Genomic DNA, 24,176 nt, shown 5'->3' with positions numbered 1-24,176 from the left:
ACGCTGGAGGGCATCCTTCCATATTAAAACCATTTCCTCTTTCCAGCAAGGGTCACTGAACTCATCTCAGTCTTGAAGTAAAATTCAGAGCACTCATTGAGTGCATAAAAACCCAAATTATAAAATTGTATTTTTTTAAATATAAACTTATTTTATCTATCTTTTGCATATTATCTAGGCAAATTTCCTTTAGGACAATTTAAAGTTGTTAAATGAAAACAGTTTGTCCAAGGCAAAATGTAGAAGGAATTGAGTTGTCAATCATTTTTCATGAAATAAGGACTAAAAAACATTTTTCTGTTCATTATAATGTGTGAAGGCTACTATGGTTTTGAACATTAAAACCAGCAGTCTGCCTTAATTAAAACCCACAGTCTGCCTTTAGCAGCTTTAGACTGAAAAACTAAAATATCTCTCTGTTTTGCCCATTAGGTTAAGAGAAAAGAGGCTTTTTTTTTTCCTTTTCTTTTTTTTTACAGACCGGATGCCCAAGGAAAAGTAAACATTCGGTAAATATGCTGGTGTTATAACTAATAAATAAAGTTTATACACAAACAACAGACTTGTGGATGATTCAGAATGGAGTTTTAACGAATACAAAGGAGTCATTTTAATCACACAATTACATTATTTCTGCCTGTTGAAAAACTGGTTCCAGAAAGGGTAGAAAAGACAGAAATGCATGAGTCACGCATAACTAGATGTTCCATTCATCCATCTATGTACATTTAAAATTATACATATGCACATTCTTTCTGCCTGAAACTGTCCACTCTCTCTCTCGCTCTTCTCGCTAACTCACTCACACAGACACACACACAAAGTTAAACAGAAATAGTTCTGAAGATGTTGAATCCCGACAGCGCAGTGGAAATGAGAACTCCAGGAATCTGTGGGTGCCAGTGGACCTCCTTCACTTCTTTCTGGCCCTGGTGAAGGAACAGTAGCTGTGGTGGCAGTTGTTTTAAGCCCTCTGCCTGTTCTCCCACGTCACATGACTCCACTGACAGATCCCATTGGCTGACAACATCATCAGCTCCAGAGGCGGCAAACACACTGGAGTCAACAGGGTTCCACTCCACTGACGTCACAGGAGCACTGTGCTGCTTAAAACTGGCCACTGGACGTCCAGACTGAAAAAAAGAATTTTTTACTTTTATTCAGCAACACAAAGTGAGACAGTAAAAATTAACAGACAATTAAAAGTGACAGTAAAAACATTTAGAATCTTATAAAACCTATCCATTTCAATATATTTCAAATATATTCAAATAGAATATTACGGTTTCACAATATTACTGTTTTTACTGTATTATTGATCAAATAAATGCAGCCTTGGTGAGCACAAGATACCTTAAAAAAAAAAAAAAAAAAAAGTAAATTTTGAATGGTCGTGTACATTCAATCTAAAATTAATTCATAAATAAAACTACTCTAAGAATTATTTTTGAAAACATCCTCACTATACAGCACAATTTCACAGTAATAATTTGCAAGTAAGTTCCTTTAAACACCCTAGAACAATATACCTGACAAACAGGCACAAAAAAATATGGCCTGAAATGCTTCTGTCTCTTCATGTGATTCCAGACTGACTTGTTTCATTTAATAATTTAATTGGTCATGCTTTAGCTGAAAAATAATATTTGTTTCCTCTTGCTCTTGCCTACCTGGAACTGCCTTAAATCCCAGACTTTCAGGTGGCCATCATCTCCTCCAGACAAAATAAAAGGTTCAGTCCGGTTCCAGCTGATAACATTGATGTCTGAAGAATGAGCCTCATTGGCTGAGAGCATGGAATTAGGTGGTGCCCTTATGTCCCAAACGCGAATGGACTGATCCACGGAGCAGGATGCAAAAACCTGGAGGTGAGAGAGAAGCACTAATTTAACCATTACATCCACTTGTCGAAAATATTTTAATATAATCGTTCTCTTTTGACTGACGTACTGTGGCTTCAGTAGGTGACCACTGCAGGTCCTCAACAGACTTGCTGTGTGAGCTGAAAGGCCGTTGGTCAACCTTCCAAGTCCCGCCCTCCTGTGGCTCCCAGACGTGAATGTTCTTCTTGCAGTCTCCACTTACCAGGCGTCCTGAGGTAAGTAAACATGAAATGACTTGAGTCTTAGCCAGTAGTCCCATTAATCTAGACATTTGTTTGTATGGAGGCAAGACCCTGTTTTCTCTGGTACACCCACGTTTTTTTCTCTTTTTTTTTAAATGCAAGAATGGATGTGGCCATTTTTAACTTAAATGTGCAAGGCTTCCTGTGTCATCTGCTTCTAGCTATTTTAGCTGTACAAAAACAGTCTGTTATGTTGCTTGATACCGCACACAGTTTTTTGTTATATTTTAATTTGTCATAATCAAGAACATATTTGAAGTGTTTATTTACAAAAACAGATAACTCCTTTAACAATTGTCAGATGTTTTTTCCTTGTGCATTCCAATTAATCTCAATCAAACTGCAGTTGGGTTATTTTGACTGAGTTAAAAAAATAACTTAAAAAAAAAACAGCTAACTAACACAAAACAAAAACATGATAACAAAACATGATTTTTGAAAAATTAAAAAAAATGGAGTTATCCATTTTTGCAAATAAACTCTGCATTTGTTTGTAACGCAAATATTTCTACCGTTTACTGCCCTTTGCTGTTCTTCTACTGTTGCGGCAAATGATTAACCCTTGTGCAACCTTTTGGACATTTTTGTCCTTTTCAGTTTTGTTTTTTTGATCATTTTGCCTGTGTTATTGGCAGCTGCATACATTTTGGCACAGGTGTGTATTTTTATTGGAATTTTACTATTTCACCCCCATTTCCTTTAATAAATCTGTTTTGCACAAGGTACAAAAAAATAGTTCCTCTCAGGACCTTTTGGACAAAAATGTCCCCATTGAAACCGCAATTTTTAATCGCAGTGCTGTTTAACTGTAAAATGATGCGATTTTTGTTAATAGGCTTTCATTCTGTTGGCAAGGCTTCAAAATGTAATTTTTTACCAGATGGTGCCATTTTTTCAGGTTTGGTCTATAAAGCAAATGCTCGCTTTATTCCTGTTTTCTGCTTCTGCATATTATAGAGCCAATTGGATAAATAATGCAGCTATAATTGTGTGGGTGTGTTGGTATGGATGTCAGAGTGTGGTTTGTATGAGTGTCATTAAAAAAAACAAAAAAACAACTGTGTGTCTGTTCTTGTAATATTTGAGAGAAAAACTACTGCAAATCACAAATCCAACCACCACCAGCGGAGTTTTGCTGGCATCTAATGGGGAAAATTTGCTACTGCATCCAAACAAAATCTTACTGAAAGCTAATTTTTTGAGATATCAACCTCAAATTTGGAACACAACTTGTTTAGATTTATGGATTTGATTTTCTAGCAGGTTTAGAGTTCAACATGTTTCATAAAATATATATTTTATATAAAATATTGTTCATAAATCATTTTCATAAACTTAAACCTGTATAACTTTTTTAATCACAATAATCTGCCATGGTCTTCTTTAAAATGAGACCAAACCTAAGTCTGTGCTCCCAAGCTTCAAATTTTTATGACAGTTTTTTGAAAATGGACATTTTTGTCCACTATGGACCTAGGTGTAACTTTTTTTTTAATTGACGCACAAGGGTTAAGGACTTTCACACATTCACAGAAAATAGCTTACTTTTGCTTTGAAAAATATATATAAGATATAATATTACAGTCCAAATTACACACCTGGTACCTTTGGTGACCAATCAATGGCAAATCCTTCTGACATGTGACCAGAAAAACTGAAAAGAGGCGTGGCTTCCTTCTGCTGCTTGATGAAGGCCGACAATGCTGCCGAACTGTGCACCGCCTCAAGCTGAGGTCGGAGGTCAAAAATCTCCACCTGTCCTTTCTCTGACCAGAGCGCAGCAAATGTCTGTTCCCCTCGCTGGGTCACCTATTAAAAGTAAAAAGATCATAACTTTAGATGATGAGTGAGAAAATTAAACTGGTTGGACTGGAAAAGCTGTAACACTTTAATTCTCCAGAATTATGAAAACATTAATAAGAGTAAATATGAAAGTAACTAGACTTACTCGGACTCTGTTGATCCCACCATAATGTGGCATCATGGCCAGCTCCAACTCTGGTTTCTTGTTCTCGTCCTCCTCATCTTCATCACTTTCTTCATCACTGCTTTCATTTTCCTTTTTTTCTTTATCTTTGTCAGTTTCATGAAGATTGTGCATGCGCATGACAATAAGCCTGGATAGAGATGAAAATGTCATCATCTTTGGAAGCCAAGCATAATAAAAGTATTAGGTGTTTGTTGCAGAACAATAAAAGTAGCAAGCTCTGACAGCATTCATGTCAGTTTACCTGTTGCTTAAGGCGGTGTCCGCCTGTGTACCAGCACACAGAATCATAGAGAGAGGAAACTGCTCCCGCCCTTCCCCTTCACCATCACGCACCACATCAAAACTCAGACATGGGGCACCTGCAGGGGAAAGACCAGTCTGCTCATTATAAATGAATTTCAGAACATAGCAGGTACCGGAACAGAAACACCCAGTTATTAACATACAAGTTTTTCTGTTATGATTCAAATTAAAGACATTTCATGTCATTTTCTTGTTAAAAATACATCCTGGCCATTGGCGCCAATAGCCTTGTGGGCAGCGCCACTGCGCTATGGGCATCCCGAGTTCGAATACCGCCTCAAGGACCTTTTCCAATCACACCCCCCTATCTCTCTCCCACTTCTGACCTGTCCTGTCATAATGAAGGCAAAAATGCCAAAAATAAAGCTTTAAAAAAAACATCCTGGTCATATTTCACTAACTTAAAAAAAGAAATAAAAACTGAATAAAAAAGAAAAAAAGAAAACCGTGCACAAAGAATACAATGCTGGATGAAGCACTTCTTAATCTTAGTTTGGGACAAATTTTGTTTTGTTTTAGTATGTATGCGTGTATGTATGTACGTATGTATGTATTTATTGTTACATTTTTATTGAGCACAACAATTAATGCTCATTATTTTGTGGGGGGGGCTATTCGTGACCATACTGTTTGTTTTACTGCCTTTTATGTTCATTGTTTATCATTACTGTTATTTTTCTTTGCAAAATTTGCATTGTACTACTGTATTACAGCAATGAGAATTATCATTAACATAACCAAAAAAGTAAAATGTCAAAATTACTGTACAGAGAACTGTAAAACTGCCCTTAAAAAATGCAACAACACATAATAATAATAATGTTATTATTACCATTTATTATCATTATTATTTTTATTATTGCACTGCAAATATGCAGCCTATATCACTAAGATATTGTGACATCATTTTCCGGACAATTAAACGATTTACCGTTTCTCAACACTGTAACCTATCCTGACATTTTAATTTTCAGTGATAATACACACGTGAGATACACTTTGGGTGACATAACCAGACATTTCTTAACAAATATGTATAAAAAAGGTTTTGGCAGTACCATGGTATCGCATGGTATTTTGATTAACAGTATTCTTACTTGTATACAGATACAAACACCATGATTATACTAACATTACACATATGCAAAAAAACATGTTATTGACATGGTACTTTATTTTGTTGGTCGACCTACGCTACCCCTTGCAAACATAAGCAAACCACAGCAGAGCGTATATCGACCGTGCATGTTTATGTTTAGTGAGCGGGCATGTTGAGCACACTGACCGGTCTGGCACTCGTGATACATGCGGTAAGCGGAGCGGTCCATCTCCAGCTCTTCTCCCGGCCGGAGCGGCTGCAGACCGGGGACATAGACTTTCCCCTCTCCATCCCCGTTCTGTCCTTCTCCCTCCATATCATTCTCGTCGCTTCCACTTGCCTCCATGTCCTCAAACTCATCGTCCTCTTGAGGCAACGTGTCTTCACCGGCCGCGGACATTTTGAGAGCGGAGGACTTCCGCTCCAGGTCACGTGGTTTAAAGCGCACGCTGAGCCCTGTACAGAGTTGGACAGCATTCAAGTCACTGGTTGGGCTAGCGGTAATTGTTGTCCCAAAGAGATGTTTTCCAGAAATCCTTCTCACTTTTTATGTCTTTTTTTTTATGTCTCAGACTGTGAAAATCTAGGCATGCTTTTTTGGGCTGAAATATAATCACTAGCCTGACTTGACGGCCTTGACACTTTACGATGGATTCAGATAGATAACTACATTAGTTAACATGAACTAACAATACTTCTAAAGCATTTATTAATCTTAATTCATGTTAAGTTGCAGCATTTACTAATATTAAAATCAAAGCTGTATCTTTTAATATTTAATGGACCTGAGCTAACGAATTAACAACAGTTGTTATTTATTAACTTTAATAAAGATGAATAAATATTGTAACAGAAGCTCATTTGCTCATTGTAGTTAATGTTGATTAATGCAACATTACCTAGCGGGACCTTAACGTACTGTAAAGTGATACTGATAGCCAACCATCTTGGTTTAGGAAGGTTTTCCAATCAGGCCAAGGTTTGCAGCTGATTAGCTCACCAGTCTGACCAACTGAAAACTGGCCAAACCCCCTCAAAAACGAGACAAATTGACCAGCAAACCAGTTTAGGCTGGTTTAAACTGATTTATTTTTCAACAACGTTGGCCTGTGCTAGTTTGCATGTGGTTTGGCTCAATTGTGCTAATCCAGGGTAAAATCCTGCATCATTATGAACAATATCCATCAACAATATGTAGCTAAAATGTATGTTGCATGTTGACTGGGTAATTGTGTTTTCGAGATGTGCCAGCCACCAGCTGTAGGCTATATTGTGGTAGAGCAGCAAAATTGTGTGAACAAAAGGTCTCTGTGGTGTCCTGTTGTTTGTGCCATCATCGGCAAGTCTCCCCATCCAGCTGGATACTAGAGAAAGTCCTCATACACACACTCTGACAAACAAAAAGAGTATAGTCAATTCATGCAAACACCGAATTGATTTCAAGATTTTATTTATATATAAAAATCTACACTTAAAAACAGACAACACATGTATACCAAAAACAGACAGATTGTTAAATTCATTTGAGTAAAACATTGCTTGTAGTAACCTTCTCTAAGGCAAGACAACAATACTTGTAAACATGACTTATGTAACCCTTTGCAAATGTCTTTTTCAGAAAGTAGCTTGCTTAATCTGGTTCCTATGCCATAGTATTATTTAATATGGCTTGGATTTACTGTAGTACATGAGTGTAGTTTTTTCCCTCCTGAACACCGAGCAATAAGCGGAGACTTTTGGCTTCATGTATTCTTTACTTTTTCACTACATTCAATGTTAAAACATTCAGTCGACAGGTTTAACCTGAATTATCATGGATGACACAATTCACTGTATAAGATGACAGAAAACTGGCTAAGTGATAGAAACAATCAGTGCAAAGACATGATGCAGAAAAAAAAAACATCATACATGTACAAGAAAGAGAACGTCATATTGGCCATGTGTCTGTTTCCAAAACATCCCTTTTCTCTAACATGCATCCAGAAATCAGGAGCCGTATCCAGAGAGCAACTTCTCTGAAATCTCAAAACAAATGCTAATCAGTATAAAACAACAGTGAATTACAGTAGCTGTCCTTTCAAAGTGAAGCCTCCTTTTGGCCAAGTTTTGTGGCATATTTAAAACCGATTTCTCAACTTTCACCAGATCAGACTTGATGTTATCCATAGAAAAGAAAAAGTCCAGTGAGAGAAAAGTGACTCACTATAGCCGTTAGTCGGACCCTGGTCAAACTGCATTTTACCTGTCTCTCCTTCTATCACAGGCTGCTGCTCATCCACAGGTTCATGGTTCTCCACATTCTCTTCCTCCTCTGATGGCGAATTTTCTTGATCCTCTTCACTTGGTGTGGGGAAGACGCAGTGATGCTCTATAAAGGCACAATCCAGATTGAGCCATCGTGTGAAGAGGGATGAAGTGAAGGAGAGAAGACTTTCAGGCGAAGACTGAACAGATGGAAAAGCAGAGATATCTGGACGATCTGGAATTTTCTGTTTACAAAAAGATAGAAAAAAAACACTAACCACAAGAGATCTACAATCTATCAAACCTACAATCAAGATTGAAAGACGTGTTGATACAACATCTGTAAAAACAGTACAGTGGCAAGAAGTATGGTATGAACAAAGTGTGTTTAAAAGTGTGTACAAAACAAATATTTTATACACTCTTAGAAAAAAAGATACAAAAGCTGTTACTGGGGTTGTATTTCTTCAAAAGGAACAAATATGTACCATTTAGGTACTAATATGTACACTTTAGGTACTGATATGTACCTTCAAGTGTAACTTTTGAAAGGCTACCACCCCAGTGAAAGCTTTTTTTCTGAGAGTGTATGACAATATACCTCTTTTGCTATGTTGTCCAGTGTGAGAATCAGCTCGCTGATGAACCTGTATTTGAGATGAACTCTACTGAGATGCTGGAGGAGCTGAATCCAGGAATTAGACAGGAACGCAGCAGCACTGAACACACAGCACTAAACACACACACAGAGAGAGAGAGAGACAGGTGTAGTTCTAAGTTTAGCTACTAGGAGCAAAATTAGCTGCTAAACATTTTATATTTGGGTCAGTGACAAATAAGGATGGCTGAGATGAATCAAGGTTAATTACATGTTCAATTATATGTAATTACAAGCTCTTAGAAATGTAATCTACTTATTCTTGTTGCTTTCATCTGGGAAAAATGTTTGTGCCATATTCAACATATCATGACTGAAAATGGTTAAAAATGTAATTTGGTGTAACAATCCGTTCCAACCATAGAATAGTTAAAAACTTTCTTTGCACCACGAATTCAAAAGAGTGTATATAATAAAAGCATTACTGTCAAACATTAGAGTCATGATTATCAAGCTGTTAAAGGTGTTAAAAAGCTGTTAAAAAATAAAAATTATCTAAAGGGGTCCAAAATCTGTATGTTGGTTACAGGCTGACTTTTATTTTGCAGACAAATGTTCTTCCAATATTACAAACAATATAACTTGCTGTTTTTTTTTTGTTTGTTTTTAAAAAAAAAAAAAGAATAGATAATTCAATGATAATTAGCCTATTTCAACATTTATTTTTCAAGAATTGTATTTACTTATTTATTGACTTCTGATAGTAGGCCCCATAAAATATCAAAATCCCATTTAATCCAGAAACCCATTCTTACCGGCTCATTGCACAGCGCGCTGTCGTTGAAATAGTGAGACACGACGTAGTTCTTTGGAAACACTTGTGGCTGCAATATATATATATTACAATGTCAAATTTTAAAGCCTTTAATAAAGACGAACTATTTATTTAAGATGCACGGGCTTCTCACACGTTACCAAAACCACAAATCAACAATAATAAGGTCAGTACAAAAATGACACGGGACAGATAAATGCGATCGCGAACTTTCTAGTAAACAAAGAGTTCTTAAACATCGAAACTCACGAATCCGGACGTTTCTTCGAGGTGTATAGAGTCTTGAAGATTTCTGATCGTCGTCTTCATAAAATCATCGCACCCACTTCCTTGAACAGTCAATATTGATAGAAGTAACAGCACTGAAAGGCAAAGGTAAACAATGTGGGTTCAGAGCATTAAAAGCCCTAACATTTTCAAAACACCCACGCGTTTTGTTCTCTTAATGTCGCAAACCCAAACGCACTGTCTGATACAACCATTTAACACGCGCATCAATTGATGGACCTTCTTCAGTGCTGCACGGGTATCACGTTACCTGTTGGTGACATGCTTCTACCGGCCAATGTGGGCCATATTCCCCATGTTTTTCTTAACCAAGTCGTTTTGCACGACAGATTGCTGCAGAAAGGTTATGGAAGAATCTCGTCTCAGTGGGTTTCCCAGCTGCCTTCAAGGTCTCCTCTTCCTCTCACTGCTGCACTTTCTCCTGGATCTCACAGCTGCTCTCCATTCTGACCCTCTGGCTCAATCCCAGTCAGGCATTTGGAAATTCCCAGTCTTCTGATGGAACAGTTCTGAGGGACAACAAGATATTCCTCTATTTCCTGTGAGATTTTAGTTTCCTGTTCTTTTTGCTTTAACTTTCCTTCTTCCTTTTCAGTCAGTTTGTTTTGAAGCTTCAGTATCCAGCTGGCATGCAAGTGAGCAAGACATTTGATCTGTTGTAGGCTACTTCTGAAGGAGTAAACAGTGTGGAGGCAGTTTGCTCACTGAAAGTGAAAGTCTTGGTGGTTCAATCTCTCTCCCCGCTCTCTTTAAAGCTCCCCACCCCTTTACCTCATTAGACAGCATGCACTCCCCCTCTTCTCCTCTCTTTATCAGTACTCAATGCACGGCCTTTCCTGGCTTAGTCATGCACTCTGGCAGTCTGTTTTTAATTTCCCTCCTCCCCACTCGAGTCTCCATGTCTGTTGCTCCCTCAATCCCACCAAAGTTTATCAGCTGAATGATGGCAATGATGACTAAGCATGTGAGTTTTCATGACTGTAATGAAAGGAAGTTATATTTCATCAGACACGTATATGTGATTCATACTACTCCAGATTAGTCACTGTCAAGCATGTGATGCCTATAAAATGAGGAGAGGATTCAACCATGTTGTCATTTAGATAGACAAAGCAGTCAGTTTGTGGTAGTTGGTTCAAATAGAGTCACATGAGAGACTGCATCAAAGATACATTGTTTTTAGTGCATAATGTATGCCTGTGGCTTTTTTTAATTGCATTGAAAAAGTGGAGTAAACAAATTTGGAGTAGCAATATGATGAATTAAAAAATGGTAAAGTGTAATAAGCACACAAACCATCATACATGTTTCAGCACAAATGCAAAATAGAGAACTTTTATGCCAACACAAAGCTTTATGTGCCATCAGGAATAAATAAATGGGTTATTATCTGTACTAGTAAAAGTTATTCTGGCAATGATCCAGCAATTGCTATCAATCAACCTGTGTGGACAGGACAGAATATCTTGCAGTCCTCGGGGTAATATTGATTCTTCTGCACACGTTCACACACACTCACCACATTTCACAATTTTTTTTATTTAACCTGCATTGATAACTGGTTACAAATTTTAGATGCAAAAAAGACTTGATAAGCATGATACAGTCCAAAAACGATAGGTCTCGTGATAGCTACATTTACATAGGAGGAATTGCCCTAGTATAACCTGATCCTTTCAGTACCACCTTGAAACACAAGAACTTCCTTACATAAGAGCTGCTTAGGGTGGACTTGCATGTTTGCACAGTGTTTATTGCATGACTTTAAGTCTTGTAGTACATCGAAACAAGCTGTAAAAAGTATAATGGGTTTAAGGGGATTTCTGCATAATCCAGAAACTCTCATGGCAGCATAGTCTGATTCTGATCAGTAGCTGGTATAACCACATTGCTGTAATAAATTGCAGTACTTCATATAAAAAAATAAAAAAGTAACACTTTGGTTTACAAGCAGCAAATAGTCTTTATTTAGAATGTGTCAGATTAAAGTAAAAGCCATTTATTTAAAATAAGTTATCAAATAAAGATAAATAAAATTGCTCTTAAAATACAAATTCTCTCTCAGACAAGTCAGATGGAAAAAAATTGATGAGGAATTGCAATAGGCAAGCCACAAACAGTATCATGTCAACTGATACTCTGCCTAGTTCCCATGAAGTCAGTGGACCATGTGCTCTATTAGACACATAGTGAAAAAGATAGAAAATGGACATGTCTATGCATGACGGTAAAACAACATTCCATTTAAATGCACATGTGTAAGTAAAAGTTTTTGTGGCTCCAATCACAATGATAGCTTCTACTTTCTCTCTGTACCATGCAGAAAAACACATTCTCAGGCCAGGCCCCCTTTTCCCGTAATTGACACGCAGACACCCACACACACCCACACATTCCTTTCATCTAACTCTAGCAATGAGTCCATTGTCCCCTTTCTCTCTCTCTCTTTCTCTCTCTCACTGGCTCAGAGTTCTCTCTCCACCTCTGACTGCTGTCATTAGATGGCTCTTGTAGAGCTTGCTGAGTCCTGTCATCCAAAACTTAAGAAGACGCACATTGTCCTCTTCCCCCGGTCCCGTGGCCCCCAGCAGAGCTAAAACCTTTTGAGTGTCCTCTTTACCTCTGCCGTCCACTTTGGAGAACTTAAACAACACTTTTACTTTGCTGTAACAGAAAGAACGAAAAGACCATGTGGTGAGAGGAAGCACAGAAACAATAAACACAGGTCTAAGAGGAAATTGGGGAGAAGCGAGTAAGTGATTAAGAAAGAGGAAAAAGAAGAATTACGGGAAACAGGCAAAATATTAACTTATGTCTGCTACATGACTTAAACTGTCTGAAATAAATATAATGGCACATTCTGTGGGTCCTAAGATATCTTTAAAGCTAATAAAATTACATCATTTTGACACAAATTTTTACATTTATATTCTATTCATTGTAGAACAAACTGTTTAAATAATTTTAACTACCAAAAATGTATTATTTATCAGTGTTCCTAGTGTAACGAATTTGTAAAAGTGTTGCAAAAATGGCTAACCTCATGTACAATAAATAGGAATAGAAAATAAAAGAGTTCATAATATTTTGTATAACCTGAAGGCTAAAAACATGATTAGAATTACTTTCAAATTACTTCTAATTAAAATTACTTTATGTTTAAGAGTTTTGGGTCCTATTTTGCACCCATTTGTGGAAAGTGCCCAATAGAAACAATGTAAAAGTACTTAGATTAAGCATAGTTTTCATTTAATTACCATTCAAAAATATATTTTAAAAAAAAAGGAATTATTACTTTTATTCAGCAAGGATGTGTTAAATTGATCAAAAGTGACAGTAAAGACATACATAATACTTCAAAAGAGTTCTATTTAAGATTTTCTAGTCTAAAGAAAAAAGTGCAAATTTACTTCATCCACTCTTCTTTCAGACAGAGTAAGCAGAGAGAGACCACCTCCACCGACAAATTCTCATTAGAAAGAGCCACTTCGATCTTATTCAACAGAGTTGGACCTGAGAGAAAGACAAACCATGTGAAAGGCACATTAAAAAAAAAAGAAAAAAAAAGTTCACTATGTGCACATGCAATATTCAATAAATAGCGCGTGTTTGAATAGTGGTATACATCTTTAAAGTCTATACTACAGAGGTTTGTTTCCATGCATTACCTTTATCTGTTGGTTGTGTGTTTGCACTGCTAATGTTGAACTGGTAAAGTGAGAGAATGTCATCATCTGAAATGGGATTTACACAACCGCGCTCAACATTAAGTACATCCACCAGCATGGAAAACTCTGGAAGATAGATTGAGAAAGAGAGAAAATAGGGAGAGGAGTTAGACTATGTATATACACAATGAGTGTTGAACCTTGAAATGAACCAGACATTGAGTTATTAAACAATTTCACTGTTTAGAAAGAAGTTGTGAAATAAGATGCAAATCACATTCTGACAAAGAACACCCCAAAACACTTTAAGGCCTCTGTTAAATCTATGTGAGTTTCTCTAGTCATGTTATAAAAACAACATGTTCACTTGAGTTGCTGAATAAAGATCATGAGAGCATTGCTGTCATTTGCTGTGTGACTGATTGAGTGTTAATGTTTGTATATGTTTGACCCAAAGCAATCTCAGCAACAGCAGCGCCACAAGGATGAGATCAGGATACAGTAGGTTATGGGTTTAGATCCCTCAGGGCTTGGATCCTAGAAATTCCTTTTTAATGTGGTGTAGACATAAGTTTTCTGAAAGTTATTAATTAACTAGCTCTGTGGAGCAAAAATACACAAAAGAGGATTTGCTGTGAAGTGAAAGATACCTGAAGAGCTAACATGGGCTGGGATTGGTACATCTGGGCTAAGGCCAAGGAAGTTGCATCGATATGCTTCCTCATAGTGAGGACTGTACAGAACTGCTCGGACACAGCCAACTGGAAGCAAAGCCTGTGAAACAGACAGAAATGAGGGTCAAAACTGACTTTCAGCATCTACTTAAAACATGCACTACCAGTCATAAGATCAGACACATATACTCATTCTTTATTACTACTATTTTTCACATTTTGGAATAATAGCATCATTGAAAATGAATTGAAATAACCAAATTTTTTCTCTTCTAAATTCTACTAAAATGCAGCTCTGCACTCGAGATGGATCCTGGTCCAGCTTATCCATTAAAAAATGTATTATAATATAATATATTATTACAAAAAGTACATGTGTGTAACATTTTGTTTAACATATACAAAAAGACATTTTAACACAAAAAAATATATATAATTAAAAGATTTTTTAAATATATTTTCAAAATTTGAATTAAATTATATAAATAAAAATACACAACTTTTTTAATGAATACTTTAGATTTGTATTGTCTAAATGTAAACAAAATGTATATTTGTCCACAAAACAATTTTTGCTCAAACATTTAAGTACAGGCTTAATAAAATTCTTCTGAAGATCAGGAGAAACAAATTCAGTCAAGCTTGTCCAAACTTTTGACTGGCAATTTATAATATCTAACATAGATGTTCTTTTATGGTGCAGACCTGCATCACTTGATAAGAATGATGAAAATATTGTAGGCAATGGGCATAGGTATTTAGCTGACCTTCAGCACATTGAAAGCTGACTGGATAAGACCAGGGTCTGCACCTCTCCATATTACTTGATTTCCCATGAGAACGTGCCATGCCAGCTGTCGGAAATCGCTGGCACCCAGGACCTGTCATTAATCAGATATAGCATAGTCAGATTTATATTTTTTTAAACAAAATCTGATGTTTGTAACAGAGTAAACATTTATTTACCTGTCTTAAATGTCTCAGTGATTTGAACTTTGGCCCAAGAAGGTCCTCTTGTCTTCCATCATCAAATTGAAAATCTTTGACCTGCACACTCTCTGATTGGCTGGGCTGTGGGTTAGACCCACCCCCTTCAGCACCATCCCAGCCACTCATCTCTTCCTCTTGCTCTGTGAGAGAATTATACATAATGTTGCCGTGAGCATTTTTCATACTGAAATCTATAGTTTAACATTACCTCAAATTATGGCTAGTCATTTTTAGAATTCAGATTATATAAGATGAACAAAGTTGAAAAATCACTGGAGAGCTGTTTGTTTGTCAGTGTCAGAAGCAGAACGTTGGGAAAGGAAAATGTGGGTCAGATACCCAGTTTAAAGCTGCAGTCCGTAACTTTTTTGTGTTCAAAATTTACAAAATGTATGTAATAAGCGAGTACACCATGAATCCATTTTCCAAACCTTTTTTTTTTTTTTTGGCTTGTCCTGAAACACTACGGTACACCTATAATAAGTGTTTATATTTGGACTATTTTAGACTGGTTCGGGTAGGTACCGCTGCGGAGTAGCCGGTACCTGCGTGATTCGTCATAGACATAAACAGAGAGAAGTAGCTCCGGCTAAAATGTTCTTCCGCAAGACACACACAGTTCTGTTTATTAACCGCTAGAGTGCCAAACTTTACAGACTGCAGCTTTAACATTTGAAAAATCAATTTGTTAGCAGACACACTAATTGAAATATTGCTATGGAATCAATAGTATCTCATGACAAAAAAAAAAAAATCAGTTTATCTGGTTGCAGAAGATAGATGCAGAATATCTATTTTCTGCAATATCCTGTAGCAGAAAAAGGCTGTGTGCAGAAAATAACATTTTATCACGTTTTTTTACGCAACGAAATTTAAGTGTTAATATTTTTATTAGTGGTGGGCATAGATTAATTTTTTTAATCTAGATTAATCTCACTGTAATCTTGGAATTAATCTAGATTAATCTAGATTAAAATGGCTCATTTGAATTCTGCCAAGTAGATAAGTAAACAACTAGCAGTCATCAAGAATTTAATATTGATAATAACATTGAAGACATTGTATGATTATTCCTTAAAGATAAGGTTTTAATAGTTTTAGTAGTAGTAGCCTATTACGTTCTGCCCAATGTCTTCAAGTGAAACCGAACTTTTATTTTGACGGGTTGCCGTGAGGATAGTTTTTCTCAAATGAAACGCTCGAATGCTCATGAAGTGACTCTCAGAGCAGTTCTGGAGATGTTGTTCATGTATTTATGTCCTCATTTAGTGAGACGACAGACGTTAATATCGCCGCAAGCGTCACGCGGGCTTCTGTATGAGTAGTGAACTATGGAAGGCCGACGGGGCCAAAAGTCTTCAAACGGAACGCGTGAAATTTAACCGTGTCTACACGCACAATTTGTCCGCGTTAACGCGGCAAATTTAAACGCGTTTCTTTTGTACGTATAGACACGCACATTTTGGCCGTGTTAAGACGGCGATTTTTGCCGCGTTTATTTGGTGCATGTAAAGACGCACAGTTTGAACGCATTAAGAAGACATATTTGAACGTGTTTCTCAACGCGCACATTCTGGCCGTGTTAAGGTGGCAATTTTGAACTTAAAGCATTACAATCTATATTACCCTCATATTAATGCTTGCTTTAGTTTATGGTGTCATTAAGTAGGCCGAATAAATGTAATGAGATGTAAAGTGTTTTGTTGTTTATTTTATTTTTATAGGATACTCTCCCAGGTCCCTGTACCTTCTGATCATTTTAACAGAAATTAAGCTAGATTTGTCTCTTTTTGTCATGGGTTGTTTTGAATGTGTGAGCGGCTCTGAAACACCTTGTATGCATGTACATCCCTTCAGTTCATAATTCCAAAGTATAGCCTATAATTGGGACTCAAGACATTGCAGTAGACTAATTATTACTGTGAAAACTTAAGTAGGCCTAAAGTTTTATTATAAATTATTAAGAAAAATAAATATTAGTTATTTTTACGTGGGGTTTGGGTTTTCCCATGAAACACAAGCTGTTATTATGTAGCCTAAGTCTTTTTTTTTTTACATAATAACAGTGAAAAGTGTTATATTTCATCTAAATGTTTAAATATAAAGCATTGTTTACTTTATCTATTACACAGTAAAAGAGTGCTGCTGCGCTCATAGTCTAATTACAACGTTTACTGTTAAATCCTGTTAGGTGCATGACAAGATTTATAGATCTGGGCCTGTACGAATTAAATTACGAAGAACCACTGATTGGAGATGATTTTACTTTTACTTTGCCTCATAAGCCTTCTGCATGCTATATTTTTTCAGCAGCTTTGAAAAAGCAGTGGGGGGAAAGAATCGATTTTGGTGGGGGCATGTCTCACCCACCCGCAAATTACGCCTATGGTTATTATTATTAATGTTATTATTAATTATAAAACTTTGCTTATGTTTTTACTGCAACAATTCCCCACATTGTCTTTTGAAGAACGCCTATCACTGCATTTTGAAGTCGCGCATGGATTCTGTTTTCCACGCTTACATACAGTGATGGACCAGCAAGGGTAAACTGCACATCTGCATTTGGGTTTTATTCTCTGTAGTCCGATCAGGGAAACACAGCCCGTGTGAAATGGTTCTGTGAGTGGGCTGTGGGTTTGTTGTCTCTGCAGTATTAAAGCAGGCAAATCTGTAGAGCAAAAGGAATTTAAGTGGATATAATAAATATTTGCTAAAACTCATGTGGTCCTGTGTTGAAAATCTATGACGTTTCTTAAAAACTATGAACAGGATTGCCGCTAGCAACTGAGGCTATGGCTAAAGTTAAGCAAAACAAGCAACATGCACTGATGTAGTATGACAAATCATGACATAAGACTGACATCACACACGTAGCAATGCATTATCCTCACGAACAAATATTACGTGTGGCGTTTACATCGTATCACGGCGGTGTACCATTACGACATTCTTCACGAACAAACTTGGCGTCTGGCGTTTGTAAACGTTGGGGTATACGTATACAAACGCCAGACGTAATATTTGTTCGTGAAGAATGTCGTAATGGTACACCGCCGTATACGTATGTAAACGCCACACGTAATATTTGTTCGTGAGGATAATGCATTGCTACGCTGTGTGATGTCAGTCTTATGTCATGATTTTTTTTCTCTTTAGTTTAACGGTCTTCGCGGGTAGAAAAACCAACAGATTATGGCTCTTTTAAAATGTTTTAGCACACTGCCAAAGGACCTTTTCTGACTGCGTGCAGCTGGCTTCTTCTAACCAAACTGATGAAGATTTGAATGTTGTGAATGTGATAATAAGTATGTCCAAAATATGCTGCGTTTAGCCTATATGAACGATGGCTGACTTGATGCAACTTGAAATCAGATGATATGGAAAAAATTTCCTCTTACAATAGCGATCAGTGGATGTTGAATGGATGGCTAATAAAACGTATGTAATGATGAATTTAATTCCATTATCTGTAAGTGAAAATTTAGGCCTATTTATAGTCCTAATTTATAGTCCTATATGCACTTTCGTTTGTCTGAATCACATGCACATTTAAGAAATGATTGCTTATAAATGATGCCCCAGGTGTCTGTATTTAGTGTATTGATGTTAATTTTTCGAACTGAGTAGGCCTACACATCAAAAAATAAACTATCATTTGTTATAAATAAATATAAAACTTTCGTTCTATATTAGTACTAAAATTATAATTATACATACATAAAAAAATATCTAAATATTAACACATATAATTATAAAAAATGCAATAATACAATTCTGCTTAGGGCACCCATTTGGCCAGCAGCGGCCCTGCTAGATTGATCAAACTTGTCATATCCTCCGTGATCGACTGCAATGACAGAACATACAAAAAACGGGAGTTTAATCGTAATAAATATAATGCAAGAATAAGCTAAATAATATCAAAAATAAATGTAAATCAGTCCGATTATTCCTCTGGGAGCAATGTGTATTTTGAATCGTTTTAAAGCTTGTTGTTTTGTAGAACATTACAGTTATATATGATATGAGAACAGTAAGCCCTGTAGAAGGAGAGTAGCCTATAGCCTACGTGTTATTTAAGAAAAGTATAATTATATTTTCAGAATGACATATTTTTTTCTCAAACATAGTCAGTGGGGTAAAATGCCCCCAGGGAGCAATGGAAAATTACTGTAGTTATTCTGTTTTGTACATCAAATCCTGTTTTTCCATCAAATGCATTCTAACTAGTTGGTTGAATAAAAATATTTGGATTTTATATTTAAAAATTACCTCAAGCTAGCATCAGGTAGCTAGTTAGCAAGCAGTTAGCATCAGCTAACAAAATGTTTCAGATAGGCTATTATAATTTTGCAGTAAATATTTAAAGCAAATTGCTTTGTCAGACTGGGGGACATTTTACCTTTAACCTGCATTTAATCTAATAACATGACAACTCTGAAAAATGTCCATACTTTTAACTGTTATTATGTAAAAAAAAAAAAAAAAAAAAAAAAACTAATAGCAGTTTGTGTTTCATGGGAAAACCCAAACTAATAACTAATATTTATTTTTCTTAATAATTTATAATAAAACTTTAGGCCTACTTAAGTTTTCACAGTAATAATTAGTCTACTGCAATGTCTTGAGTCCCAATTATAGGCTATACTTTGGAATTATGAACTGAAGGGATGTACATGCATACAAGGTGTTTCAGAGCCGCTCACACATTCAAAACATGTTTAAGGATAAAACAATTAATATTAAAGCATATTCCAATTATTAACCCATGACAAAAAGAGACAAATCTAGCTTAATTCCTGTTAAAATGATCAGAAGGTACAGGGACCTGGGAGAGTATCCTATAAAAATAAAATAAACAACAAAACACTTTACATCTCATTACATTTATTCGGCCTACTTAATGACACCATAAACTAAAGCAAGCATTAATATGAGGGTAATATAGATTGTAATGCCTTAAGTTCAAAATTGCCACCTTAACACGGCCAGAATGTGCGCGTTGAGAAACACGTTCAAATATGTCGTCTTAACACGGCCAAAATGTGCGTGTCTGCACGTACAAAAGAAACGCGTTTAAATTTGCCGCGTTAACGCGGACAAATTGTGCGTGTAGACACGGTTAAATTTCACGCGTTCCGTTTGAAGACTTTTGGCCCCGTCGGCCTTCCATAGTGAACAAACCCGTGCGTCTGCGCCATACATTAACACAGAGACACACATAAGTCATATTTAGATAGACGTTTTGCTGCTTAATATTTACAAATAGGAGTGGGAGTGTGCTCACTTGTGTGCGCGCTTACGTTTGTTTGTGTGTGTGTGTGTGTGTGTGTGTGTGTGCGAACCGAGGCGGAACTCCGCTGTGCGCGCGATACAGAGAGCGCGACCATGTAACGTAGAGATAGAAATGATTTGCCGATTTCCATTGGGAAGCTTCATAAAAATAAATTTTCCCTGAAGCAAACCCGGCGGCTTCATAGCTGCATCCATGTTAGCACGCATACACACAGGTTCGAAGACTCGTTCTCGCCCCCTACAGTGCAATTCGGCTAGGTATACATCCGCGCTAAAATATCAAGGTGAAAGTCATCATAGCTTGCGTAGTATAGACCCAGCTCCCAACCCAACTTTGAGAATAGATTAACGGCGATATTTTTTTTATCGCCCGATAAGAGTCTCACGTTAACGCAGCACGTTAACGCCGATAACGGCCCACCACTAATTTTTATACAGTAAATATACAGTAATTAAGTAATATGTAATTTTACCAGTTTGTCTTTCAATGAGAACGAGTGTGTCTTCTGTGGGTGCCCCCTCTAAAAGCTTCTCTGTCAACCGACTGCCACAAGCTTTCAGCAACCTAAAATAAAGATAATTAACAAAGTAACAGGAAGTATGGTGATTTTAAAAAAGCAGATATACTGTATGCGTGTTTGTGCTAGTGTTTGCCAAGAAAAGTCTCTCTATTACTTTTGCTCCAATGAGTCACAATTATGAAATATAATGTTTGAAATTATGAGATGAACAGTTTGTAATTGTAAGATATAAATCTCAATTATAAGAAATAATCACAATTTAATCAATAAAGTTGCAGTTGTGAGATATAAAGTCACAACTGTGATATATATTGCAAGAATATAAGTTACAAAATCATATTATGAATTATAAATTTATATTAATGAGAAACAGAGATGCAATTATGAGAAATAAAGGCACAATTGTCTCAATTGTGAGATATGAAGTTGCATTTGTGAGATATAAAGTTCCAGCTGAGACAAAGCTGCAATTACGAGAAATAAAAGTCACCACTGTGAGATATAAGTCTCCATTGGGGGAAATAAAGTTGCAATTGTGAGATAAAGACACAGAATAAGTTATAAAATTATAATATACATTATAAAGTCACATTTACGAGAAATAACATTTATGAGATATAAAATCACAATTATGACAAATAAGGTCACAACTGTGAGATAACAAGTTGCAGTTATTAGAAATAAAGTCACACTGTGAGATATAAAGTCACAATATGGGTTATAAAGTCAAAAATGATCAGAATACCTCTTCTTTTTTTTTTTTCACTGTGTTTTACATACCAGCTGAATGAGGAGTGCAGACTAGCCCACAGGTTGGGGTGCTGGGTTAGGGATGTGAGTGAGCGGGCTGCATTGCCGCTGCGCTGGTGAGGGAACACTGCCGGAGAGAAGGCGCTGTTCATACGCACAGCCCTCTGAGGGCACACACACTGCTCACTGTCAAACACCTGCAAGGCAACAAACAGGGCAAACCATTGTATTTTCAACACTACAAGGAACTCATCACTCCAAGAGGTACTCTGTCAATCTCAGTCCTAAAGTGGTGCTGCAGTCCAGCAGTACCTTGAGTGCTGTGTTCTGTAGACTCTGAATGGTTAGCCGCAGGTGGCGCAACAGGAATGGCCAGGAGTTGATGAGGTAGATCCTGTCCATGGCTACCACGACAATGCTGTACCAGCGCTGGAAGCCCCGTGCCAGGTTGTCTTTGATGAAAAACGTATGAGAGAAAACGAATCCGTGCTGTTCATCTCCAAAGAAGATGGGCCCCTCTCGACCAGGACAAACCTGCAAGAGCAGATAATATACAATTATCACATAGATGCATATTTTTTAAATCAAGTTTAGATTAATTAATTGATGCAAACATAAATGTATACATACCTCGCAGCTCAGGCTGCGCACACATGCTTGTCGCACAACACTGAAGAGCTGTGGCTGGCGTGGGTGTTGGTGGCTCAGATAGCGGATTCCCGTCTCACTGTCCACACTCACAAAGCCTGGGTGAGACGCAGGTAGGGAGCGACAACCCTGAAGAGAGAAAGACAGATATTAGATAAGACATTATAGAAAGTAACTTTTTCGGATTTAAAAATTAATTTGGGATATGTCAAGGTTACTTTCTCACTTACTTCACACATGTCAGCTCTTTGTGTGGCAGAGCTGTTGGCTCTCATGGTGAGCCCTTCACCCTCTCTGTCCGCCTCTCGGTCCCTGTCCCCAGGAATGCCTGGACCAGACTGCGAAGGAGACGGGGATGGAGGGTGGACGGCCTCTGTACAGAATAGCGTCCGCGGGCCATGGAGTTCACAGAAGTGGCAAAGGGCAACTAAAGCGTTCATCTGGAGGAAATTAAAGGTTATTTGAGAATATGTGATATTATCACATATTTGTTTACATTTCAAAAGAATGACGGTGAATTTAAGAAATGGTTTATAAATGAGAACAGACACTCAATGTTTAAAACTTAAGGGAGATCAGAGATGACTCTGACAGTAATTATTACTTGCATAAACTGTGAACTAAACTTGTTTTTTTTTTTTTTTTTCAGACTAGAAGAAAGAAAACCTCCAAAAGACACATTTAAGTGTTGAATTATATATGTAGATTTCAATTACAATACATTTATTAAAAGGCCTAACCACTTCAGTAGCATTTACATAAACCAAGCTTTTTTAAATATTTGACTGATTTACATAAAATAGTATTCCTAAAAATACAGTTAGTTTTATTTCTCCTGAATGTTGTCAGTATTCTGTCATTTATTGAGTGAAAAAAGAAGAAATATCCAAAATCCTCTCAGTAAAAACCTTTATACTCTAGTGCGTCAACAAAATGAAACCATTTTTGAAACTGGCTTTATCGTATGTTCAGATTTCTCTTCTAGAAATGTATACAAATATGCGCATTTTTAAATTACATAATTCATCTGCGCATTTCAACATAACGTTTAAAGTAATACAAAATGTAGACACAATATATAAATAATGTACAGCGACTAAGTGGGCAAGTATGGTGATATAAACTGTTACTCTGTTCACAAGTGGTGTCTTGGCTAAAATTTAAATGCAAAAGAAATTAGATCTAGGAAAATACAATATCCTTACCTTTACCAGCTGGGTACAGCTATAGCGCCGACTGGTACCAGTAAACTAACAAGAACAAGACATTGCAATGGAGTTTTGACAATATCAACTGTCTACAGGTTCTGCATGGTTGTCAATGTTGCTAACGATGTAATTTATTTCCAGTCAGCATAAATGGTACTCTACCCTCACCGATGTGGTTTACTAAATCGTCGCTGAAATACGATGGTAATTATTATTTTTATTTTGTTTACATTGTTAAGTCCACCCTTTTCAGTCTTTCTTATGTGCCATGTGATGGGGAAGTCACGCGCTTAGATCACAACAATATGTGCGTGACTCACACAGCTGCTCTTGTCTCTCACACAACGATACAGTCCAAATAATCCATAAATATGTTTTTCTGTTCTAGTTACACGATGGCACCACGTATATATTTGCTATTTCGTGTAATGTAAATTATTTTGGCTCTTCCGTAATCCGCTGAATGCACTCCCTGATCCATGAATGAATCTCCTGTAGAATTGAATCATTTCGATGATTCAAGCGAACCGGTCTGAATCGGTCCGAGCGGTTCTCAAATGAACAGCTCACTCCAAGATATGCAAAAAAAGCATTTCTCAGGCGAAATATTGTTATAATATAAATATAAAAAAGCATTTCTCAGGCGAAATATTGTTATAATATAAATATAATTTTAGTTCATTGTAAACGCAAATGGCACTTAATGTTTTATGAGCGGAATCATGGCTTCAATAGACTGAACTGGGACATATTAAATTACAATAAAATGCATTATTAATAAAACATCTCACTGTAATACACAGCAGTATGCGCTTACATGTCTCCACCTTTTTATACAGTCTATGGTCTTCACTGGAAAATGGAGCGTGACATAAAGAACCACGTGACGATATTGAACCGAACTGTTTGAAAGAACCGATTCGCGGACATGAGT

General features: G+C 36.8%; 3 protein-coding genes across 4 annotated transcripts; all 3 read right to left on the bottom strand.

Annotated features, from left to right (window-relative positions):
* Positions 1 to 515: 515 nt before the first annotated feature.
* grwd1 (glutamate-rich WD repeat containing 1) lies at positions 516 to 6,039 on the bottom strand. The gene is made up of 7 exons (XM_058747643.1): positions 5,704 to 6,039; positions 4,357 to 4,474; positions 4,074 to 4,242; positions 3,724 to 3,934; positions 1,951 to 2,093; positions 1,671 to 1,862; positions 516 to 1,133 (listed from the first exon to the last, which is right to left on the bottom strand). Exons 1-7 carry the CDS (start codon positions 5,915 to 5,917, stop codon positions 825 to 827), a joined length of 1,356 nt encoding a protein of 451 aa, XP_058603626.1. The 5' UTR covers positions 5,918 to 6,039; the 3' UTR covers positions 516 to 824.
* Positions 6,040 to 6,950: 911 nt separating this feature from the next.
* zgc:174888 (uncharacterized protein LOC558116 homolog) lies at positions 6,951 to 10,418 on the bottom strand. Of its 2 annotated transcripts, XM_058747647.1 has the most exons (5): positions 9,736 to 10,385; positions 9,447 to 9,559; positions 9,178 to 9,246; positions 8,366 to 8,497; positions 6,951 to 8,009 (listed from the first exon to the last, which is right to left on the bottom strand). In XM_058747647.1, exons 1-5 carry the CDS (start codon positions 9,746 to 9,748, stop codon positions 7,659 to 7,661), a joined length of 678 nt encoding a protein of 225 aa, XP_058603630.1. In that variant the 5' UTR covers positions 9,749 to 10,385; the 3' UTR covers positions 6,951 to 7,658. The 2 variants fall into 2 exon arrangements, with proteins under 2 accessions (XP_058603630.1, XP_058603632.1); XM_058747649.1 differs by lacking the exon at positions 9,178 to 9,246 and having other exon boundaries at positions 9,736 to 10,418.
* Positions 10,419 to 10,855: 437 nt separating this feature from the next.
* flcn (folliculin) lies at positions 10,856 to 24,161 on the bottom strand. Its single transcript, XM_058747635.1, has 13 exons — positions 24,060 to 24,161; positions 23,240 to 23,284; positions 22,265 to 22,474; positions 22,017 to 22,163; positions 21,699 to 21,920; positions 21,417 to 21,583; positions 20,589 to 20,680; positions 14,794 to 14,957; positions 14,595 to 14,708; positions 13,804 to 13,927; positions 13,154 to 13,279; positions 12,896 to 12,998; positions 10,856 to 12,149 (listed from the first exon to the last, which is right to left on the bottom strand). Exons 3-13 carry the CDS (start codon positions 22,472 to 22,474, stop codon positions 11,942 to 11,944), a joined length of 1,677 nt encoding a protein of 558 aa, XP_058603618.1. The 5' UTR covers positions 23,240 to 23,284; positions 24,060 to 24,161; the 3' UTR covers positions 10,856 to 11,941.
* Between the last annotated feature and the right edge of the window lie 15 nt (positions 24,162 to 24,176).

The sequence above is a fragment of the Onychostoma macrolepis genome, chromosome 16, assembly GCF_012432095.1.
Source record: "Onychostoma macrolepis isolate SWU-2019 chromosome 16, ASM1243209v1, whole genome shotgun sequence".
Lineage (NCBI taxonomy): Eukaryota > Metazoa > Chordata > Actinopteri > Cypriniformes > Cyprinidae > Onychostoma > Onychostoma macrolepis.
Note: the sequence above shows the minus strand (reverse complement) of the source record. Positions and strands in the feature narration are given on the sequence as shown.

Excerpts from the sequence above, each read along its gene's own strand:
- zgc:174888 (XM_058747647.1), bottom strand. Across the intron at positions 9,247-9,446 it reads TCGAAGAAACGTCCGGATTC|CCACAAGTGTTTCCAAAGAA; the intron begins GTGAGTTTCGAT and ends TATATATTGCAG. Across the intron at positions 8,498-9,177 it reads GCGCGCTGTGCAATGAGCCG|TGCTGTGTGTTCAGTGCTGC; the intron begins GTAAGAATGGGT and ends GTGTGTGTTTAG.
- grwd1 (XM_058747643.1), bottom strand. The coding sequence starts at position 5,917 with ATGTCCGCGGCCGGTGAAGACACGTTGCCTCAAGAGGACGATGAGTTT. Across the intron at positions 1,863-1,950 it reads GGTCACCTACTGAAGCCACA|GTTTTTGCATCCTGCTCCGT; the intron begins GTACGTCAGTCA and ends TCTCACCTCCAG. Across the intron at positions 1,134-1,670 it reads GGGATTTAAGGCAGTTCCAG|TCTGGACGTCCAGTGGCCAG; the intron begins GTAGGCAAGAGC and ends TCTTTTTTTCAG.
- flcn (XM_058747635.1), bottom strand. The coding sequence starts at position 22,474 with ATGAACGCTTTAGTTGCCCTTTGCCACTTCTGTGAACTCCATGGCCCG. Across the intron at positions 21,584-21,698 it reads TACAGAACACAGCACTCAAG|GTGTTTGACAGTGAGCAGTG; the intron begins GTACTGCTGGAC and ends GTTGCCTTGCAG. Across the intron at positions 13,928-14,594 it reads CAGCTTTCAATGTGCTGAAG|GCTTTGCTTCCAGTTGGCTG; the intron begins GTCAGCTAAATA and ends TCTGTTTCACAG.